Genomic DNA, 17,274 nt, shown 5'->3' with positions numbered 1-17,274 from the left:
ACACACACACACACACACACACACACACACACACACACACACACACACACACACACACACACACACACACACACACGCACACAGTCCTTCCTCATTTCACACAGCAGATTAGCAGTGACATGAGGAGATCAAGAAGCCCACCTCTGACACAACAGACATCTAGAGGAAAATGTTTATTTTGCTGTTAGTTACAGGTAAGTTCAACCCTTATCCTTAATATCAATGGCAGAATGCAATATTTTGGTGTTGGATTATGTATGGTGGACACCTCCTCCTCAACTTTACATGGGACATTTATAACTCTTTATGTTTTCAGTGCGCTTGTAATGTGATGCTCACTATCTGGTACCTAACCGTGTATTTTATTGTCTGTTGATTTTCTCTTCACTATCCGATCATCTGTCATCGACAGCAGTGTTGGTGGACAGTGCAGAGGTGTATGTGATTATGGATCCATCCCCAAGAACAGTGGAAGCCTTCCTTGGCTCTTCCCTCACCCTCAACTGCAGCTTTGAACTCCAGAATGTAAAAAAGCATCATGTGAGTTGGTGTTTCAACAAAAATGCTTCCAGATCAGGCTGCACGTCTACAAAGCGATCTGATAGATCTTCCCTTGTACATGGAGATACAAGAAAGGATTATTGTTTACTGACTCTTACTGACGTTACCTTCAAGGACAGTGGATGGTACTATTGCAAAGTGACAGTAGACATACCTATATTACTAGAAGCATGCAGCAATGAAACACAAGTGATTGTATGTAAGTATCCATTTCATTTTCTACGTGAAGTTTTATTGTCGTGTGTAGAGGAACACAGACAGAAATATGATAGTTAAATAAGAGTTTAAACTATTTCTCCATAGCAGCAAAGAACCAGATGGAAAGTACAACCAGTTCTTTAAAAACGGATAAACCAGGTGTGTGAATGTATGTGTGGAGAAAAAGACAAGAGTAGGGGTGTAAAGTTAGCAATATGTCATCATGTCAAAATGATATGGGCTCAGATATCTCTTTTACAATTCATAACATGGTCCAGTCCAATTAGAAAAATGAATGCAAAATGGACAAAGTCAATAGACAAATTGTGAAAAAAAAAAAAAAAATACTGTCACCCACATCTTCCTTCCACAGTGCCTCCCACAAACAGTGCCGACAAGGAAGTGGGACTTGCAGGCTGGAAGCTGTGGGTGGCTGTGGGAGTGGGGAGTCTCATCCTGGTCATCGTGTTCGCGATGGTGGTCTGGACCTTGCACAGACGAAGACATCACAGGGGCAGAGGTATGTTTTATGCTCTGGACAAAGAATCAAGATTGTTTGTAGAATGTCATGTAACCTACTTATTTGTGGGTTCTCCTGTGTTGGTTTGGATAGAAGCCAATATGTAAGGTTACTATCATAACCTGAATACAGAAAGAGAACAATGTCAGTCGATAGGGATATGACAATGAGTCATATGGTAGACAAAATAGAACAGTTTCATTGTGCAAAGTTACAGAGAAATGAGTGCAAGCCGTGTGGTCTGTTTTAAAGTATAGCTGAGCAAAGCTCACTCGCGCAAAGCTTGCCTGGCTCAAGGCTGAGCAGGAACGCAAGCAGGTGGTGTGTGGTTAGACAATGCTAAGAAAAGCAAGGGGGGAGGTTATGGTGTCAGATGCTTCATGGTTACTTACTAACAACCTACATTTTGAAACAGTACAGATCTGACCTTCTGGCCTATACTGCGCTAGCTGGGTTATGTAGAATTGATACAAACAATATGGTCAAATATGCTTTTGTCTGTGTCTCTTTTCAGAGTATCCGATCTATGCAAACACGCGAGCTAAATGTGCGGGGAAACAGCCGTCTCCACGTCCAGGCACGCAAGCCGACGGCAAGAATATTCATGCTTCTCACCTAAGGACTCCAACCCCTCAGAGAAACCACGATTACCAATGAAGTCCAAAGCATCAAAGTGTCTGAGTGCTACATTATCACATATTTTACACTGTCAATCAATCGTGATCAAGTTCTCAAAAGTGTATGGCCTTCTTCTACCCATTTGTATACTAATAGGCTAGCCTACTTGTTTAGCTGTCTGTTTTCCCTGCTTGATGGCACACATAGTATGGATAGATCAGATCATTTAAAGCTGGCTGTTGTTAAAGCATTATTTCTTTGGTGATTCCATTTAGCTGCCGAATTGTTTAAATTTGTGTCGTTTGTATAGAATAGCCTACTTACATCACATGCCATGTTCACATTCTCTTTTAACCCATAGCATTTTTGAAACTTGTAAATTCACAATTAAACTATGTTGGCAGGCATAGCTGCCAACATAGGTCCACGCATAGCTGCAAACATAGGTCCACGCATAGCTGCAAACATAGGCCCATGCATAGCATGTAAGCCTAGGTCCATGGGCCCAGTTTCCCAGACATGGAGCCTAGTCCTATACAAAACCTTTTAGATGGAGATCTTCATTAAATGTTTCTCTTACTTTAGGACTTGGCTTGATGGAAAAACGGGCCCTGTAGTTTAATATCGTAGATTTTCAATGGGTATAGTACCAGGGGTAATTCTAGGATCAGACCTTTAGGGGGGCTCAGGCTAGCCTGGTCCAGACTCTCGTACATTTCATTTGTACAGAGAGTCTAGACTCGCTCCATTGACAAGCGTTGACTTCCTTGTGGGCGGATACTCTGTTGAAGTTTAAAACTATTGGATCTGCCTAGATCCACTCTGATCTGCCATAACCAATCGTTAGCGTTCGCCTTAGCCAATTTCAAAATCAAAATGTTCCTGAATCCCGTGGGGAGGAGGGCCACAACATCGTGGCCACCAACAAAACTCAGCAAAACTTGTTCTTGCTCCGGCTTTAGCTTATGAATAGTCGGCAGTGTTGCCACAACGGACCGTATGGCTTCGCTCGCATCTTTGTCCGCCGCCATTACGGAACTAAAACACAAACTAGCGCACGACATCAACATAATCTTTCTCAGACACTACCTCTGTTCGCTGATTGGACAGGTAGAAGGTTAACCTGAGACATCTGATTTGCGTAAATGAATCCCAGACGCAGTACAGAAGCAAAATCGAAATTGAGCAGAAATACGTAGAAGGGCAGAGCCAGGCTAGGCTCAGGCTCCAATGAGATTGTGACTTGTGTTCTTAATCTGCGCCATGAAATTAACTCTTCTACTTTGGTTTTACTGGCAGATTAAATACATTAAAGGTGCATGGCGACTCTGGATATTAAACCTGTTCAAAGAAATTTAGGGGTGCTCAAAATGAGTCTAAAATCGCCATTGGGTAGAACAATTAATATCCTTCCATTTTCTTAGTCATGAACAGAAGTGAATGCTAGTTCAAACGATTTAATGAAGTTAAATGAGCGCATGGATTGCCTTAACCCCTTGTTAAAATGAGTGCACATCACTCAAAACCCAAGTGTTAGCTTCAGCATTTGCCTTTCAATTTCAACGTAAATAAACATTGTTGAGGTGTGTCAAAACGTGCACGTTGAGTCATACAAGCGACGTCGCACCATGCACGCGAAGACAAAAGGCAAGTGTGAAAATAGATTGTAAAACAAATGTCACGTGACAGAGCCATAGGCTATCCCAGTCAGGTATGGGAGTGAAGACTCATGTTCAGGGAGTAAAGTAGTGGTCTGTCGTTAGTAGTTGGAAAGACGGATCTCAACTGCAACGTTCTTCATAGAAAATATTTCCCTAACTTATTAAGTACAGCGTAAGAACATCGTTTAACTCACCATCGACGGTAAGGCATGCAGTTATTTTCATCTAGTAGCAAGTTTGTTTTGCGTGCAACCAAGACTGTTTTTAACCTGCGATATCTCTTCAAGCGGTCTGCGCCCAGGGATTGTTTAAATATGCTATGGTAGACAGGTGTGTTGTGATTGTTATCGTGTAATTCTTGTAGGACTCTGATTCTGTTTTAAATTACTTGAATTGTTTTGTAAAATTATTGTGTATATGAAAATGTTCACCTCAAACTTAAGAGTTGTATGCCATGTAGTCATATTAAATATGATCTTCAACTAGCTATTTTCTTGGCAAATGTTTTGGTGCTTTTGTTGACAAATTATTTGACGTGTGTTTTATGTGGCTTTGAGCGGCAGTGATTCCCTGTGTGGTCTATGTTGCTACATGCTTCCAGGGCATGTCACACTTGTGTCAATGCCCCCAAATCAATAGGTATTGATTTCTGCAGTTGAGCCCCAAATGCAGAAGTGGCTAGGGTGCAATGGACATGCTCACAGTAGAGTCAATAGTAGTGATCCCAATCAAACTGTGCCAAGCCCCTGAAGACTCAGGAGGAACCAGTCTCATATATTTTGCTGTTTCTCAGCTCTTGCTGGGACTTGTCTGTGTGAACGAAGCCAAATGTGTTAGGCTATGGATTTTCTTCTGCTTGGACCCAGTTTTTCTTTTTAAAGAACAATGAATGCAGCAAATGTATCAATAGGCTAAGATATCAAAACTATGTGGAATTTGCCTAAAAACTCTTCACCTTGCTAATAGAGAAAGTAGTTAGGTTTGACAACTAAGCAAACTTGCAAAGGGAACTATGTATGGCACAGGACCTGGCAAACTGTTTTATTATTACAAATTATGACCTTCCTCACCTTCAAAACAAAGCATATGGACAATTAGCAGAATGTTAAAATGATTTGTTTTGGTAAACTTTGCGAAAACATAACCCAATCATGAACTGGGTGTGTGTTTTCCATTCAGTGGCGTTTCATAACACTGGCTGTGACACAGGGAGTGTCAGAGGTGAACTCCCTCTCAAAGTCAGTTTCCTGTTCAGATTCTGACGAGTGGAACACACTGCTATCCAGACCTCTGGGTAATCAGTAACAGTGCTAGATAGATACTCACTCCACAACAGGCTGCAAAGTCCCGCTGATATTGTACAGTTTATGACTCGAATAAAACAGATTTTGACATTGCCCCCCCCCCCCCCCCCCTTTCTCACCAGTCATCCTCTGTGCTTTGATTACTTGAATAAGGGATTGTGGTTTATCATAAAGGATGTTGAGATATCAAAGTCTGGGAAAGGTGAGTCTTATCGCTGAATGCCTTCTATCTTTTGACGTATTCGATCACTATCTGATCAGACGAAAAGCACAAGGTGTGTGTGGGATTGTTTGGGCTGTTTATGAAAATAAAACTTGAGCACGGTGTTCTCATGTGTGCTCAGTGGATGCAGAAGCTGGTTTTGCTGGCTTTTCTGAAAAATTGAGCATCCATTCTGACAAAGCGTAAGAAACTGAAAGGCCGATTTGAATAGAGAGTCATCTTCCTGGAAGTCACGTGACGTCATTGTCATGGCTGGCAGAAGAGTTTAATATTAAATCTATTTGAGTAACATGGCCCTGGAACAGAAATGCTAGTGCATTTGTCATTCTTGAACAGTGGCACCACGAGGCCTAAATCTAGTGACACTATTTGGGGGTAGGACCGCCATTTTGTTTGCCGTGGTGTGTTGAGACACACTACCACCACCACCACAGCAGACCTAACCCCATTTTCACTCTCCCCTGTCATGACTCATGACACGCTAAAGCAACGAGGGGGAGGAGAGGAGCAACTGCTGTGTTCCCTTCTATTATTGTAGACATACCTGCCTGTCCTCAGCGCTTGGAAGGATCTGTCAAACTCGGTGAATAACAACCTGAAGTCATTCTTGCCAGCTGTAGTGCTCGGCTATAGATCCTCAGTGCCTGAGGCGTAAAGTATGTGAAACATCCCTGCTCTGCCAACACCAGAGCTGTCCCATGCATGCTACAGCTCGTCTGTGTTTCAACAAACAACAAGAGAACCAGCATGTCGGTTGCAAGCTCTCCTGTTACGCGGCGGGGCGTGGGGGGCCACGACACCTAGCTGTCCTAAGCCCGTGGATTTGTATCTGACCCTCTCAGCAGATAAAGGCCCTTCCAGTGAAAAACTGGAGTGTTTTTTTATGTTTTTCATTTAGCTGTGGTTTGATGTGGCCTACGAATATTCAAATTGCTTTGTTGTGCCTACTTCCAGTGTTGCTGTAGTTTCACAGACCAGCCAGTTCTTGTTGTCAAAGCAGAGCACACCCCTCCGTTTAAACGCTATTTAGTTCACAGGGGAGAATTATCTGAGGGCTAGATTATTAGTATGATCCACTTGAGAGGCACAACCTCAAGTTATCGCAGCTGTTTTTGTAGTCTTAATCAGGAGGAAGCCAACCATGGTTCAACCAAGGCTCTTATCAGTGTGTCTGTTTGAATTTCAAACAGACGTTGCTTTCCTCTCTTTGCGCCGTAGGCAGATCTGCTCACTGTTAATCACCAACCCCGCGTACAGTAGACAGCCCGAGGAGCTGGAACAACCACAAACTGCTGTGTGCTTTCAATACGAAAAAACAAGTCTGTTTGTGTCATCCGCTACCCCCCTCTCATAGACGAAAGTCAATCATGTTTTGTGTGTGTTGCGATCCTCTCACAGAGCCAGTGGAGCCGGGAGCCGACCTCCGACATGGGAAGGCCGAGGTGAGGTCCCTCTGCCGGCCTCAGTAGCTCTGTCACCATGGTCGCCCCCCGGACCCCAAGAGGAGGCTGCAGCTGTGGATTAACCCCGTGCTGGAGGCTAACGCCGACCTAGCCTACCACCTGCCCAGACACCAGGACGGCGACTATCAGGAGGGACATGCTAGCTTTTTGATCCGGGTGCGCGAGATCAACAGGACCCTTTCTCACCCCCTCCCCCACTGCAGACCCTCCCCCACTGCAGACCCTCCCCCTCCCCCACAGCAGTGCCAACCCCACCCCCACCCTCTGACCCACCCCTTCCCCCACCCCCAACCCCAACCCCCACCACAGGGCCTCCACCCACCCCCCCTCAGACAGCCCCCAAGCCATGTCTGCTCTCTGGCCTCTCAAGGTTCTCTGTGGCCTGTTCCTTCCTCTGTCCATCAGTGAGCACGTCAGTCTCCACTGTGTCCCTCGGAAGACCGTCCCCTTCCAGGGTAAGCCTCTCCCTCTGCCCTCTCTGCTTCCTCCCAGCCGGGGCATCTGTTTCCTGCTGGGGAATGAGGGACATTTCAGCTCTCGACTAAAGTGCCTGTCACACGATACATCACGAACGAGCAAGCACATTCATGTTCAGATCAAGCAGATTCCCCCCCACCCTCCCTCACCCTCCGTAGACACCAGCTGTTGATTGGTTTTTTTTGTTGGTCCGTGTAGAAGGTCTGAAGGTGTTCAGGGAGGAGGGAATCTGGAACTATTCCACCATGCTGATGAGGGAGGACCTGGGCGTGCTCATGCTCGGGGCGCGCGAGGCCGTCTACGCCCTGGACATGAACGACGTCTCCACCAAGACTGCCGGGGTGACAAGCTGGCTTGGGTCCACGGGTTCGATTCCGTGAACCAGCACCATGTTATATTAGATAAGATGCTGCCTTTAAATAAACTAGACTCTGTCTTGTGATTGGTGTGTGTATATATACATATATATATATTTTTTTTTATACATGTAATTATTGTGTCATCATATCTAAAAGATAGATAGAGCCTAGAAAACGAAGCTTTTGTCTTCACCTCAGAGGAAGTGAGTTGAACCCAGTGCAGCTCAGACTCAACGACCCCGGCACACCTTGACAGTACAGGTGTGTTGTTGCAGGTGTACTGGGCAGTCACGCCAGACAAACAGAAGGAGTGCACATACAAGGGCAAACACGCAGATGTAAGTCCAGCAGGAAACCATTCCCACCTCCACACACACACTAAACAGACGAGCAGTGTACTTCTCACTGTACTACCACATCAAGCCGAATCAGATACACACGCACGACTGTATATATTACTGGAGCAGTCTTGACCAGGGATCTAGAAGGAACACATGTTTAGTCCACTGCACATAAACTGTGCACCATTTGGCCTTGTTCTTATTATTATTGTATCCTATTCCAGGTGGAATGTCGTAACTACATACGGACTCTCCATACCCTGGCTGGCAACCGAATGTATGTGTGTGGCACGAATGCCTTCAGTCCCGTCTGTGACTATATGGTATGTGTGGCTGGGAGTTTACTGCCTATGGCCGTCCTTCTCTGAACGTTTAGAATGACTCTAGGGGTCATAGGTCAAGCACCTGCTCCTTGTGTTTCCTTATTTACTCTGGTTGTCCAGTAAGGGAAGGAAGCGATACACTATTAAAACAAACGGTGTTCTAAATGGAATCTTGGTCCGAGTTTGAGAGTGAACTTGCATCTCGTTTTTCTCATTTGTTAAAGATTGTACTTGGCGTCCTTTTGTTTTTGTGGCTTGATACAGCGTGCACGTGTTCGCCCGAGTGAAAAGGATGTTGACACCTTAATGGAAATCTCTTAGGAATGATCGCAGTTTAAAACGGTCTCTGTTTTTCTGGTAGACCTACAGCGACGGGGAGCTGATTCTGGAGGGTCTGCAGGAGGAGGGGAAAGGGAAATGTCCCTTTGATCCCTTCCAGAGGTACTCCTCCATCATGATTGGTTAGTGTTTGCTTCTGGCTATCAAAGTTCAGTGAGAGAGAGAGAGAACAGCACGTCTACTGGTTAAAGTGCACCCATCGAGAAAGCCGATTGGGTAGACGGGCTCCTGGTGGTTCCTGCCAGCGTTCTGACTCCTGCTTCTGTGCGTCTGTGTCTTATCAGGTGAAGACTTGTACTCTGCCACCTCCATCAACTTCCTGGGCTCTGAGCCAGTGGTGCTCCGGAGCACCAAGACGACGCTCCGCACCGAGTTTAAGAGCTCCTGGCTCAACGGTCAGCTCTCCCTTCCTGCCTCCCTTTTTCCTCCCCCTGCCTCCTGCTACCCCCTCCCCCCTGCCTTCAGCTACCCCCCCCTGCCTCCCTTCTACCTCCCCCTGCTTCTCCCACTGTCTGTTTACCACAAACTACACTGTCTGACATCATGAATAGGAAGATGCACATCAGACCGTTGTGTGCAGCAGGAAATAAGAAGTCAGCGTTCTTTCCCCCCCCCCCCCCCCCCCCCCCCCAACAGAGCCAAACTTTGTCTACATGGACTTTGTCCCTGAGAGTCAGAACAGCGACACGGGCGACGACGACAAGGTCTACATGTTCTTCAGCGAGTACGCCATGGAGTACGACTTCTACAACAAGCTGCTGGTGTCCCGCGTGGCCCGCGTCTGCAAGGTTAGAATCGGACGGCGTCACGCCACAAACGGCAGTTCCTATTCGACCGCGATGAGGCCGCTGATTGGCTGATTCTCTTCCTCTGTGGTGCCGGGCCTGCAGGGGGACATGGGAGGCCAGCGGACGCTGCAGAGGAAGTGGACGTCGTTCCTGAAGGCTCGTCTGGACTGTTCCCTGCCTGGGCCCAGCCTGCCCTCCATTGTCCAGGACGTCTTCCTGCTGAAGAACGACGACTGGAGGAAGAGCGTGTTCTATGCCGTGTTTACGCCTCAGTCGTGAGTAGAACCCCCCCCTGGTTGTCGTGGTTTCAGTGACTGACTCACTCACTCTCAGTGGCTGGGTGACAGGAAAATCGAACCGGAAGTGAGATAATTACCCTTTCAAATCTCTTGCCTGGAAAGTGTGAGAACCTGAGGTTTTCAGCGCAGCGTTGTGGATTTCTGTTTGTGCGTGTCTCCAGGCCCACCTCAGACGTTTCGGCAGTGTGCGCGTACAGCACGTCTGACATCAGCCACGTGTTCGACGAGGGGAAGTTCAAGACTCCCGTGACAGTGGAGACCGCCCACGTCAAGTGGGTGATGTTCAGTGGGGAGCTGCCCACCCCAAGACCTGGAGCTGTGAGTCTCCCACTACACCTCTCTGCTACATCACACACACCTCACTGCTACAAGCTACTGACTTGCGTGGAAATCCATAAGGGCGTTATCATTGTGGCGTGCTTGTGTTTCAGTACAGGGTTTCCCACAGCACTTTGCTGTTAAGGCGGCCGCCTAAGCAACACACGCCTGCCGCCTTAACTACATTGTCAAAATGTTTTTTTTATTTTCATGAGCGATATCCGCTGTGTTACTGTCCTGTTTTCTCCAAACCTCACACTACCACCTTAACTAACCAATTTTCTGCGGGAAACCCTGCAGTGTATCAACAACGCAGCCCGGGAGCAGGGGATGACGCGCTCGCTGGACCTGCCTGACAAGACCCTGCAGTTCATCCGGGACCGACCCCTCATGGACGAGGCGGTGAGCCCGCTGATGGGGCGCCCCCTACTGGTCAGGAAGGGAGCCATGTTTACGCGCATCGCGGTGGACACGGTACGAGCGCTAGACGGAGAGACCTATCCCGTCATGTTCATCGGCACAGGTGAGACTGCGGTAACTCTCGTTGACGGGCAAAGTGTCGGATTGGGGTCAGATGGCTGAGTGGTTAGGGAGTCGGGCTAATAATCAGAAGGTTGTTGGTTCAAGTCCCGGCCGTGCCAAATGACGTTGTGTCCTTGGGCAAGGCACTTCACCCTACTTGCCTCGGGGAGAATGTCCCTGTACTTACTGTACGTCGCTCTGGATAAGTGTGTCTGCTAAATGACTAAATGAATCCAGAGGATTCTGGGAGTTGCGGTTGATCTGACTTGGTCGGATGCGCCTGGTTGTCTTTGCAGAGAACGGCTTTGTGGAGAAGGCGGTGAACTACGCCGGGGAGATGTTCATCATCGAGGAGATCCGGCTGTACAAGACTCCAGAACCAATCAGGACTCTGCGTCTCTCCTCCAGCAAGGTAACAAGAACTTCCTGTCTGAGGTCTGGTGTTATGGTGTGTCTCCATAGCGATTATCAGAATCAGAATTGTGTGTGTGTTCCCCCAGGGCCAATTGTATGCTGGTTCGGGGTACGGTGTGGTGCAGCTACCTCTGAGCGACTGTGGTCGCTACCGGTCATGTGTGGACTGCATCCTGGCCAGAGATCCCTACTGCGCCTGGGACCTCCCCTCTGATCGCTGCTCACCAGTCCCCAGACCACAGCCTCCCTCGGGCGGGTAAGAACACACAACCAGCCCGGCACTGCCCAGTTCACGCTTCACTTACTTGCATTATGACGAAAAAAGTATGCAATGAATCTAAAAAATGTTTTGGAATGAATAGCGTTTTTGAACGACTGTTTTCTGATCTTTCAGTGACATGATTCAAAGTCTACAACATGGTGATATCTCACAGTGTCCAAATCCAGGTATTTATACACATTCAGAAGTTACATAGAACGGGCAAAAACTCACAAGTGTATCTGCACGTTGCTCGCACAAGCCTATACTTGGCCAGCGAGTAGAGGCTTGTTACTGACAGTTTGTCTGTGTATGTATGTCTCTTCCAGATGAGGTAACTGTAGAGAAGTATACCCTGGTGTCCGGCCACCACATCAAGCTGCAGTGCCAGCCAGACTCCAACCTGGCCCAGGTGAGCTGGCATTTCTCCGGCCAGGTCATTCACTCCGATGACAAACACTACGTCTACGACGGAGGCCTCCTCATCCTCAACGCCTCCTCTCCAGACGCCGGACGCTACACGTGTGACTCTGTAGAGCAGGTGGCCGGCCGACCGTACACCAAGACCATGGCCGTGTACGAGGTGACGCCCAGAGCGCTGCCCACTTCCTCCCCGCAACCAGGCGGGGAAGAGGAAGAGGAGGAGGAAGAGGGGGGGACGATGTCTCCGCACAGCGCCTTCACCCCACCCCCAGGACGCCCGGTCCGCACGCAGCCCATGGATCCACCTTTGACCCCTCAGTCCCACAGCGAGGCTGAGCGGCTGGTGGGTCTGAAGGTGGCTGTGGTTCTGCTCTCTCTGTTGCTAGGCGCCGCGGTGGCGTGGAACCTGAAAGGACGTTGTCGACGCTTCCTCCCCCAGAAAGCGAGCGCCGGCCAGGGAAAAGCCCCATCTTCAGACTACGTCGATTCTAACAGGACTACTGAGCAAAAGCTGCTGCAACCGTCGTCCACCATCACCACCAACACCACCACTAACTCTAAAAACAATAACCACGCTCACGTTGACATTCAAAGGAACGGAGAGCTCCTATTCTCAGGCAGGCACGTTTCAAATGCGGACGGTTTGGGCTTCATCAATGACGAGTCTGAGATCTGACTGGATGTTACTAGGGTTACCTGACTTGGAGAACTCTCAACTGGCAGCTTATTCACTTACAAACACTAAGGCCATGTAAGACCCTGTATTTGGAGAATTCACCCTTGATATGTATATTGTGTATGATTATTATTTTTTGAGCATTTTGACAACATCTTGATTTGATTTGTTTTGCCTATGGCTGATATTATTTATTTGACAAGATTTGTAATTTTTCTATTGTCGATAGTTACACGTGTTTGTCTGGCCAATCGCGTTTGAGGATAAACCGAGACATTTCAATCCAATGAGAGGCCTGTTGATATTGATGACTAGTTGTCGTGTGCCCACGGCAGACCATGGCAGAGTGGGATGTCATTTGAACCACGATCTGACTGTACATTTCTTTACAACTCGTTTGTTGTCGAGGGAAGATTAAAGGAGCGTGTTCTCGTTGCTCTGTGTTTACCTCGACGCTGTCATTAGAAAACGTCATGCCTGATTCAGTCAGAACACTCGAGGTGTTCTGAAGATCTCTGTTCTGTCATTATCACGCTTTCAAGAGCAACATTAAATTATCTCAAGAACAATCCAGAACCTTTGGTATAGACTCAATGACCATGTCCAAACCACATGTACAATTGTCTTTTCCCCCAGTGGAAACAGGGGGCCAGTATTTAGTACTGTACATGGCAAGCTAACACACTGCTGACTGAGTCGCCATTGCGTGATTCTGTACATTCTGTGGTGCGCTGGCCTCCCAGTATAGCTGTCCACCACTTCCAACTGCCAAAATATTTGAATATGAAAATCAGGAATAACACTTACCCAGTGAGAGAACAACAGCTTTTGTAACAACGGGTTTAAATAAGAATATTTATTGAAATTGTTAGACATTGCATAAACACATTACCTTTTCAAAAATGTATCTCATATTTTCTAATACCTGTATTAATTACAGAATTGAGACAAAGTAAAACAAATCTATGAATTCAAAATAATTCTCATGGCAGTCCAAACTTTTTGAAGAAAAAACAGAAAGCAAAATGGGTGGCTAGCAATGTAAACATTGTTCTCCTGTCTGAAGAGCTGGTTTTGAACACTGACTGGAGAGAGGGGTGCTCCTACAACAGGGCACTAGGACCGCACAAAACTAATGGCATCACTACCAAACGAGAGAGAAGACCAGTGCACATTGAGCGAAACACAAAAGGCAGTAGTGATCAGTGAAGGCATTCCTATAATAGTGAGCGTCTTGAGCATTACCAGGTTGAAAATGTGTATTAGTGTGGTTCTTGGGCTTTGTCATAATAACATAGCTTTACTTAAGGCTAAAGTCAAGCAAGACAGCTTCTATATGCAAGATCTGCTTGTAAGATTAAGGCATGGCTAGTCTTAGGAAATAAGGCAAAATGAGATCAAGCAAGAGTGTCCCTAACACATGGGAGGTGCTGTGATTAGATTCACACCAAAACATCACTAGAATAAAAAAAAAAGCATGCTCTCAAAGTTCCATATTAAACTCCAAAGGCAAAACAAAATTCCATGTTCACTTTGACAGTATCAATCAAGATATCCGTTCTATGCCCTATAAATACTTCAATGTGATGGTCAGTAGGCATCTAAGATTCCTGTAGTTCAGAGGTCATGCTGTTGACATGGTTTATTTTGAACGCTACTGTTTGAGTACAGACAATCTAGGGAGGATCCCAGCTGGCTTTTTCCTTCTCTCTTGGAAAAAGGCAAATGAATCAAATGTATATATAGAGTAGAAGATCATGTAAACATATGAATTGGAATGGGTAAGTTTTAGAAGTTCTGTCAAAAAATAAAATAAACTTTCCAGTTACCATGGAAAATCTTTTCCATTCATGTTACATAGCCTCTAGGAGTATCATTCAGATAAGTCAAAATTCACATTCTTTCGCAAAACACATCAACGTGTCAAATATAGTGTAGTGGTGTAATTTTGTGTTTCGCTGTCATCTGCATGCTATGAAATGTCGCTCTTTGTCTCCCCCTAGAGTCCGTTTTACCAGGGGCCATTTTCTGGGTAGCTTGGCACTGCGGCTGGGTACTGAGGCAGACTGGGGCCAGTTTCAGCGATGGCATTGAAGCCAGCCTCCCTCACAGGGGCACTCTTCCACAGTCCAGTGCTCCACTCCTCTTGGGCACGCTCCAAGCTACCGCCTCCACCACGGTACAGCCTGTGGACCTATGAGGATGAGGACAACACACACTTGAAGTGAACTAAATTTACATATAGCAGGCGCTCTTATCCAGAGTGATTTACAGCAAGTATAGGGACATTCCCCCTGAGGCAAGTAGGGTGAAGTGCCTTGCCCAAGGACACAACATCATTTGGCACGGCTAGGAATCGAACCAGCAGCCTTCTGAGTACTAGCCAGATTCCCTAACCACTCAGCCACCTGACCTAAAGTGTGCGTGTTGTGCTGACTGACAGAGAATGTGTGTGTGTGTGTTGGGCTCACCCTTATGAGAACCAGTCCCATTAATACAGTCACCAGGGTGAAGAGCAGAGCGGAGAACAGCATGACGACAGCAGAGCCCACGTTGTAGCTGAAAAACATGACTGTCGCGATCCAGCCACTTGGGGAGATTTGGCGAGAGTGAGGTGGGTGGTGAGGTTAGTACGCCAAGGCAAGTGCAAATGTAAACACTCGTTGTGACAGTGCAACAGTGCAATAAAACGTGAGGACGTTCTAGCACCAAGCAGCGGACATATTTGCGATCATTCCTGTGATGAAGCCAGGAGTGTCATGTCAGAAGTTTTACCACGCAGTACGTTACATTTAGTCATTTAGCAGACGCTCTTATCCAGAGCGACTCACAGTAAGTACAGGGACATTCCCCCCCAAGGCAAGTAGGGTGAAGTGCCTTGCCCAAGGACACAAAAGCCTGTTGTACTTACAAGCTGTACTTACTGTAAGTCGCTCTGGATAAGAGCGTCTGCTAAATGACTAAATGTAAAAGCCAGGAATCGAACTGGCAACCTTCTGAGTAATAGCCCGATTCCCTAACCGCTCAGCCATCTGACTCCCATACCACAATTGGGGGGGGGGGGGCTTCTTCCTATTTCCACTCACCACGCACCCCATCCAGAGATGCCCACGGTCTGAATGAGGGCAAGGACACACTGGAGGAAGAAGATGAAGAAGAAACTCATGAAGTTGAAGGAACTGTCCGCCCTGGAAGCAGAGAGAAGGGGAACCACGTGTGAGTCATAGGAACGATAACCCCCGGGGGGAGGGCACAAAAACCACCAGTGCGGGGCTGCGTTGTGGGCGAGCGAGCCTTGCCTGAAGGCTTTGTAGAGAGGCCGAAACCAGCAGGTGTAGCTACAGGGACTGAAGAGAAAGAGCCAAAGCAGAGAGAGACCGAAGTTGGCCGCACCTCCACCACCAGCCCACCAGGCGATGCATGACACCACATTGACGAACAGGGTCACGGAATACACTATAGGCACAAGCACAGGCAAGTTTATTCACATGGGGAGAGTTATGTTAAGGTGTTAATTTGGTCCATACCACGCCTCCCCGTCCCAAGAGAAATACATTGTGAGTCAAGAGAATAAACAGGCTGTGTAAACAGGAGACCTGCCATCTAAAAATAATTGGGTTTAAAAAATTCCACCTAATCCCTGGATTTAAAGTGCGTTGAAACTTACACATCCACAGGTTGTACACCCTGCGCACCAGATGTCTGTGTGGGGCAGGGATTTCTTCGTCCACATTTTGGTAAAAACAGGGCTTGATCCGGAAAAACTTGGGCAGAGGAGGAAAGTTGTTCACCCGCTCTGAAAGAGGACAATGGGTTCGATGAGACAGCATTTCAGTTAGCATGCTGTGCGCGATGGAAGGATATTGAGGAGCAGTATGTTATTAAAAGGAAAATGGATAGCTAATTAGTCAATGATGAAGTGTCTATAGTCATCAACTTATGTTGTGAATAAAAAAAAGTAGCCAATTGAACAAACTATTAGGTCAGCATTTCCAAGTGAGTATGCACACAAACCTGTCATTATGAAATCCTATTCGTATGTCCGTTCCTGTTAGTGAAATATAAGTGCATAAAGAACCGGTAGAAAACGCCCAAACCTTATCAACAACACTAGCTTCATAACTGCAATTATGCTATATAACAGTTAGCAAATGATGTTAGGTAAACGATGAACAAATGTCATTAATGGTTCGTGAAAACACAGTTACTGGGCTAAATAACTGTGCCAAACAAGCTTGATATAATTAGTGTAGCCACAGCAACTAGTAGAATTTTAATGAACAACTCCCTATTAGTTAGCTAGCTAGCTCTAACGCTAACGTTAGCCAAATGGCTTTTGAAGCTTGACAGCTCAGTCTCCTTTTTTTCAAATAATTGTCATCCATTGGTTACTTGAAAAGAGAACACACTGAAAAAGGTGGGATCGATTAAATATGATATCCCGTAAATAAGTTGCACAACTATGTAATTCCTAAACAACATAACTTAAAGGCAACGGAATCTATTACTGCCTACCTGTACACCGCTAGCCGCTTCGTTGAAGATGCACTATTGGGCATCGACTCATCATCGCAGTCCAGTGCGAGCAACCCAGTACAGTTGCATTGTGGGAGTGGTAGTTGTAGTCAGATTCCTGGATATACATTTGATTTAAACTCATTGACTTTGAAACTACAGATCCCTAAGTTTCGCAATGTGTCCTTGTCGGGAATTGACAGAGAACTGCTGGAAAACCATGTGATTTGTATTTTATTTTATCATTGCCAAACCGGTATTATTAAAAAGTTTGACTCTTTTCCGACCACCTATTCTAACCAATCAATGTCTATTTATAATAGCATATTGACCAACGGGGTGTCCATTGCATACAGTAGTATACTGCTATATTCTTATTTTGTATGCTCCAATGATGATATATCTTTTCTTAATGGAAAACTCACTAAAAGGTTCTAATTTCCTTTTGTTTAAGGCTTTTTGGCTTTGTTTTCTTTTCTTGAGGAGAGCTCAATTTAACTGAACGGCGTAAGCAATATGGCTAAACATGCCAGGCAAATGCAATCGCTAAAATGTTGCTGACGCCAGTTATATCCTCTTAGATCTTAAGAAAATCCCATAGGGGCACAGGACTTCCGAGGGTAGGATCTGATAGGCCAACGTGCTCAGAGACACTAGGCGTTTGGACCAATGA

General features: G+C 46.4%; 2 protein-coding genes and 2 long non-coding RNA genes across 8 annotated transcripts; 2 read left to right on the top strand and 2 right to left on the bottom strand.

Moving 5' to 3' along the window:
• The first annotated feature begins 63 nt into the window (after positions 1–63).
• On the top strand, positions 64–2,630 carry LOC124487226. 5 transcript variants are annotated; one of them, XR_006958344.1, is made up of 5 exons: positions 64–194; positions 413–760; positions 868–918; positions 1,133–1,279; positions 1,794–2,630. It is a non-coding gene; the product is annotated as an uncharacterized LOC124487226 (long non-coding RNA). The 5 variants fall into 5 exon arrangements; XR_006958343.1 differs by having other exon boundaries at positions 865–918; XR_006958342.1 differs by lacking the exon at positions 868–918.
• LOC124487227 lies at positions 1,157–4,964 on the bottom strand. Its single transcript, XR_006958345.1, has 3 exons — positions 3,753–4,964; positions 1,339–1,401; positions 1,157–1,247 (listed from the first exon to the last, which is right to left on the bottom strand). It is a non-coding gene; the product is annotated as an uncharacterized LOC124487227 (long non-coding RNA).
• Positions 4,965–6,824: 1,860 nt separating this feature from the next.
• On the top strand, positions 6,825–12,521 carry si:ch211-129c21.1 (uncharacterized protein LOC563087 homolog). The gene is made up of 14 exons (XM_047049377.1): positions 6,825–7,003; positions 7,224–7,366; positions 7,660–7,722; positions 7,950–8,048; positions 8,410–8,509; positions 8,672–8,782; positions 9,024–9,175; positions 9,278–9,450; positions 9,636–9,792; positions 10,093–10,315; positions 10,611–10,726; positions 10,815–10,984; positions 11,123–11,175; positions 11,317–12,521. Exons 1-14 carry the CDS (start codon positions 6,895–6,897, stop codon positions 12,084–12,086), a joined length of 2,439 nt encoding a protein of 812 aa, XP_046905333.1. The 5' UTR covers positions 6,825–6,894; the 3' UTR covers positions 12,087–12,521.
• scamp4 (secretory carrier membrane protein 4) lies at positions 12,290–16,677 on the bottom strand. The gene is made up of 7 exons (XM_047049379.1): positions 16,602–16,677; positions 16,101–16,134; positions 15,754–15,882; positions 15,386–15,542; positions 15,173–15,274; positions 14,558–14,675; positions 12,290–14,280 (listed from the first exon to the last, which is right to left on the bottom strand). Exons 2-7 carry the CDS (start codon positions 16,105–16,107, stop codon positions 14,098–14,100), a joined length of 696 nt encoding a protein of 231 aa, XP_046905335.1. The 5' UTR covers positions 16,108–16,134; positions 16,602–16,677; the 3' UTR covers positions 12,290–14,097.
• Between the last annotated feature and the right edge of the window lie 597 nt (positions 16,678–17,274).

This window comes from Hypomesus transpacificus, chromosome 26, assembly GCF_021917145.1.
Source record: "Hypomesus transpacificus isolate Combined female chromosome 26, fHypTra1, whole genome shotgun sequence".
NCBI lineage: Eukaryota > Metazoa > Chordata > Actinopteri > Osmeriformes > Osmeridae > Hypomesus > Hypomesus transpacificus.
The sequence above is the reverse complement of the archived record's forward strand: the minus strand, read 5'-3'. Positions and strand labels throughout refer to the sequence as shown.